The sequence below is a fragment of the Zerene cesonia genome, unplaced genomic scaffold, assembly GCF_012273895.1.
Source record: "Zerene cesonia ecotype Mississippi unplaced genomic scaffold, Zerene_cesonia_1.1 Zces_u005, whole genome shotgun sequence".
Lineage (NCBI taxonomy): Eukaryota > Metazoa > Arthropoda > Insecta > Lepidoptera > Pieridae > Zerene > Zerene cesonia.
Window position 1 is genome coordinate 2,024,403 of NW_024045135.1, and position 5,190 is coordinate 2,029,592.

A 5,190-nucleotide genomic window follows, 5' to 3' on the forward strand; every position below is an offset into this window, starting at 1 on the left:
TCGTTAGATCCGGGGCTCCACAAGGATCCCTGCTTTCTCCCTTGCTCTTTCTTATTTTTATAAATGACATATCGGATTGTTTCACTAATTCTAAAATAATACTGTATGCTGACGATATTATGAAGATATTAAAATCCATTAATAACGAAAACGACTGCATCGATCTTCAAACGGACCTTAATCGGTTTACAGAGTACTGTCTACGTAATAAACTTGATCTCAACGTCTCCAAATACTATATCTCCACCTACTCCAGGAAAGCCACCACTATCTCTTTCCCATACACTCTTAACGATACCATTTTAACACGTGTTTTCTCAATAAAAGATTTAGGCATAACATTTGATTCAAAATTTATTTTCGATCAACATATAAACGACATAGTCAAAAAAGCATCTAAAGCCTTAGGCTTCATAATAAGGATATCTTCTCAATTTAAAAATATTAAAACTATTAAAATTTTGTATTGCGCTTTCGTCCGTAGTCATCTCGAATATAATTCACAAGTCTGGAATCCCATTTTTAATACATATATAGACAGAATTGAAAACATACAGAAGAAGTTTCTAAAGTATATACAGTACCGCTCAAAATGTTTTCTACCAGACTACACCAGCCGTTGCAAAAAATTCCTCTTCCTGCCGTTATATGAGCGCAGGCGCATCGCTGACGTAGCATACTTGCTACGCATAGTGAACGGATCGGTCGATTGCTCCGAGTTGCTAGGCGACATCGGGCTCCGAACACATCCCAACCCCGTGCGAGACCCAAAGCTACTTTATATCCCCCCCAGTCATTCCAAATACCGTCAAAACTCCTTCCTAATCCGTTCAAGTAGAAATTTCAACCTTCTAATGAAAGGAATGAATTTTGACCTTTTCAGTACCACAGAGCATCAATTAAAAAAACATATGGCTAATGACTTTTTCAAGCATTGAATCTGCGGGATAAATTCAAGCGACGTTTAATTATAATGCACAGTGAAACGTAAAACGAGTACATGTGAAAACTTGTAATTGGCCTTATTTTCTTTTTTCATTTTACTACATATGTACTTATAGCTGTAAGTTTTCTTTTTATTAAATAAATAAATAATATTATTACAATAATAATACTAATGGTGTCCCACAACACATTAAATTCTCATGTTGTGTTGGACCTGTGTCCCCACGTAAGCCTTCCAAAGGACCGGGTGTTATCCTTCTGGTGGTACCCGAGTATTATGTAATGAGATACTAATGAACTGTTACGTGTTTCTTAAGTCTCATGGAGCATTTCATAGATTTTGATGCACCATATATTCATTATTAATGCTCTAATAGGCTCTCTGAACTAGTACATACTAAATTGAACACTACTTTAATCCTATGGAATTAAAAGGAATTCTTTTGTAAGGGCGTATGTCTAGACTCAAAATGTTCTTTTTTACTCAAGTAAGCTGAAAAACAGCCATTACAAGTTTATTTCGTTTCCTTGTATCATATTAATGTCAATCAACTACTGTAATGTAAGTCGCTGTTATTGTGCACATACGTCTAAAACGTTCTTAAATACATCCGCAACAGTACAGTCTCCGTAGTAGAATTCCATAGGACATGATGAAAATAGTAAGAACAATAATCATTTTATATTTTATTTAAAACAAATCTGATTGTGTTAAATTAAGATTACTGGAGTCGGTTTGAGTCGAAGTGTATGTGTATCTTCTATTCTCCAAACGCGCTCTTCGATGCGAAGCTGCGGCGTCAGTGTTCTACAACTGTACACATACCTCACATGTCCTAATGTGATTTTCTATTAATGTTAGGGATTATGTGCAAATAAAAAAAAATTAAGATTGTCCTCATTTTGTTTGACGAAGGACAGCATAAAATGTGTACGAGGATTTAAGAATCTGAAAAGTGAAAAGACATTATATTTTATTGAATATCCATTTTAAATGAAAATAAATTTTCGATTGTAAGGATAGGGTGAATGTAGGTAGCAATCTGACCGTGTAGCGATAGATAGTGGCCGGTGGCCGGCAGCGGGCCTCACCTTCAGGAAGGTGTCTAGCGAGAGCGGCACGACCCGCGCGGCGGCGGGGCGCAGCGGGCGGCGCGCGCGCTCCATCAGCAGCACCAGCGCGCGCCGGAACCGCACGCTCGTGCACAGCCACCGCATCGCGTACACCGAGCTGGCCAGCCGCTCGCTCTATGCAATATTATAATACTTGCATTAACGTGTTCATATTCATTAATTATCATTTCGAAACATTAATAATGAGAGCATGGTACCTCGACCGTGAGCTCAGTGCCATAGTAGCAGTACAGGAACAATTCCGTAAGGATGCAGACAATGAACAACGTCATCGATGCAAACTCGATGCTAAGCACATTCAGCTATGAACGGTAGTAAAAAATATTAGTATGCCTATTCACGTAACTACGTAACTATGTCGGTTGCGCTGAAATAAACTATAATATAAATAAACTCACACTGACAAGTTTGTAGGCAGCCATGCACAAGATCCAACCGCCTATCCCAAATTGAACCACTATTGCAGTATTGAAAATATCTTGTAGCAAATTAGCCATCCTGCGAATTAATATTGGTATAAAATCTTTTTAAAAGTATTCCGATTGCTAAACGTTGTATAAAACTACTTACTCTGTTATTTTTTTATAATGATACAATCGTTCCACAAACATTTCCATCAGAATCTTATCATATTCCAAACCTGTTTTCAGGCTTATTTTCCACGCACTATCTGGTAGTTCCTCCAACTCCATTCTGAAACAATAACTCAGTCGCTGATACATGCAATGCCGGGGTCGTGAACAGCATCCTCGCTTTCCCGTTGTCGGAGGAAGCCCCGATGCTGCCCAAAACGCGGAAGTAGATTTAAGAAGAATGTAAAATTGTGTTCTTTTTATTGTTTGTGTGTACCTTCTTATGATTTGTTTCAATAGGGCGATATTATCGCTAAGCGATAAAGCCTTTAGTTAAATAAAAAAAAAACTCTCTCTCTCGTCGCTGAACATATAAAGAAACTTACAACCAACAGAGGTATATAACATTATTATAATTTATTTTAATCATATGGGCTACTATAATGACAATGTTTTGTAAGAAACCAACCTTAAGATTTTAAATTGCGTCTGACATTGATAAAGAATGGTAGCTATAAAGGCATCCATCGTTGTGTTGGCGATGCCCACTAGCGTCGTGACGTAGTAGGAATATAATAACACCAACGTAAATCTGCGTATTAATTTGGAACGATTAATGTTTGATCTTTTAGAGTCGCTGCTCAACATCGGGTGTCGGTTTCGATAGAACAAGAACAATAAATACTTCAGTATAATATAAAAACTACTATTATCAAAATGTACTAAAACGGTTAAAAACTAGTTCTGCAAGATGTTTATACCACCTAACAATAGATGCATCGTGGTATAAGGGAAGCCAGCATAATAGTCTGGCCACGCGACATTTGGCCGATGCGTATATTCGCGCGGTGCGAACGGCGAAGCGTCTAGCGACTGAAACAAACGCATAGCAATATACTTATCAAGCCAGCCGTAATGGCGACCGGCGAAATGTACCGAGCGAATCACGCGGGGCACTTGCGGCGCGGCGCGCGAGCGAAACAAACGCATGAATCCGTACGGCGCCAGCCACGTAGTTGAGCGGTAGTCGCGCCGATTAGAGCAGTGATCAAACGAGTTTAGATATTTTTTGTTGAAAAGTATTTCAACAATAGCTAGTAAGCTAGACCGGCTATTTGGAAGTCTGGCCATCCACAACATAAATTTAAACATGTAGTGAGAGATAAGAGATTGTGGAAAGAAATAAAATAAAATTTCCAGATTCTTTTTTTTCTATTACTTTCTAAGCAATATCGAGATAATTTCGAAAAATACATTTCGCTGTCGGACTTCCTTAACTGACCGCGTGACTAGCCGTGGCCTGCAAACGATGCCGCGCGAATGGTCGCCTCGCCTTCCGCTTTGACGTTCGCACCCCCGTTTCCAAGCCGTAAGCCTCACTCGAGAGGGTGGTCGGCGCTGAGGCCGGTGCAGAAAGGGAACTCGACGGGGCGGCCGCGCGCGCGGTCCAGCGCCGCGAACAGCAGCCACAGCGTGCACGTGAGCACGGCGCAGCCCGCGTACACGCGCACCACGCGCCGCGCACGAGCGCTCGTGCCCGCGCGCAGCTGCCGGCCGCGCCACCCGCCGCTGTTGTACACCGCGCCTTCCCCAAAATTTAACGTTTTACAAACTTTTATTTCATCTTAATTAATCACGTACGTAATTTGATAGAAATTTGGATTGTGCGTAGCCAGCAAGGGTTCGTACATTTAGTGGTCCTTCGATCAATAAATTCTGAGTGAATTTTTTTTGTGTTTTCTCTCTTTCTCAACAGTTGAATTGAGAATGCGCATAAGGTTACGTGGTTACGTTAAGGGATATGAAGATCCCCGAAATACCAACCAAACGACCAGGGTGTACAAACTCATCGAGTGAGAATGTTCAATCAAGTACGCCAAATAATGAATTGGCGATGAAAGGGCGAGGCGAGAGTGTGGCGCTTTCTCCGATGTGAGCTGGTCTAATTCATGCCGAAGTGAGCTTCACGCTCTCATTAAAAATCTTATAAATATATATTTATATTACAGGTGTATTGAAAAACTGTAAATAAACAAATAAACATATAATTTACCATCCAAATCCTCAATCATTTTATCTATCCTTCCCGCATCGACGTGGAACACTATCTGCTTAACGATCGAAGTGACGTGGCACAGCAGTAGGAACATGACGCGGGACAGCTTGGTCATGTCGCTGCGCGCCCGGTATGCGTACACGCACTCCTGCAGCAGGTACAGAGAGGTGAGCGCCAGTGCAGCCGCGCGGTAGGCCGCGTGCGCCGCCCCCCCGCCGCGCAGGTATCCCACCAGCCGCAGCAGGCGCGTGTGCTCCGCTATACATTCGCCTGCTTCGGACATCTGTATATTAATTGTCTAGATTAAGCTTAAATCGACTTCCAAATAACGTTTACTAAACCATATAATTTGTTAATTGATTGATAGCGATGCTCCATTCTTAATGTACCCTTCTCTTATTTATTGGTTTACCAACAGTACATATTATACCTAAGATTAATACATAATAATTATAAACGTTACAAAAACAACATTCAAATTAC

General features: G+C 40.9%; 1 protein-coding gene across 1 annotated transcript; it reads right to left on the minus strand.

Moving 5' to 3' along the window:
• Positions 1–1,843: 1,843 nt before the first annotated feature.
• LOC119838811 (odorant receptor 4-like) lies at positions 1,844–4,990 on the minus strand. The gene is made up of 8 exons (XM_038364931.1): positions 4,705–4,990; positions 4,032–4,236; positions 3,121–3,243; positions 2,650–2,772; positions 2,478–2,577; positions 2,277–2,381; positions 2,038–2,193; positions 1,844–1,894 (listed from the first exon to the last, which is right to left on the minus strand). The coding sequence occupies exons 1-8, from the start codon at positions 4,988–4,990 to the stop codon at positions 1,844–1,846; spliced, it is 1,149 nt and encodes a 382-aa protein (XP_038220859.1).
• Positions 4,991–5,190: the final 200 nt, after the last annotated feature.

Excerpts from the sequence above, each read along its gene's own strand:
- LOC119838811 (XM_038364931.1), bottom strand. The coding sequence starts at position 4,990 with ATGTCCGAAGCAGGCGAATGTATAGCGGAGCACACGCGCCTGCTGCGG. Across the intron at positions 3,244-4,031 it reads AGCGCCGACCACCCTCTCGA|ATTTACGTTGGTGTTATTAT; the intron begins GTGAGGCTTACG and ends ATTAATACGCAG. Across the intron at positions 2,773-3,120 it reads ACGCAATTTAAAATCTTAAG|AATGGAGTTGGAGGAACTAC; the intron begins GTTGGTTTCTTA and ends TTATTGTTTCAG.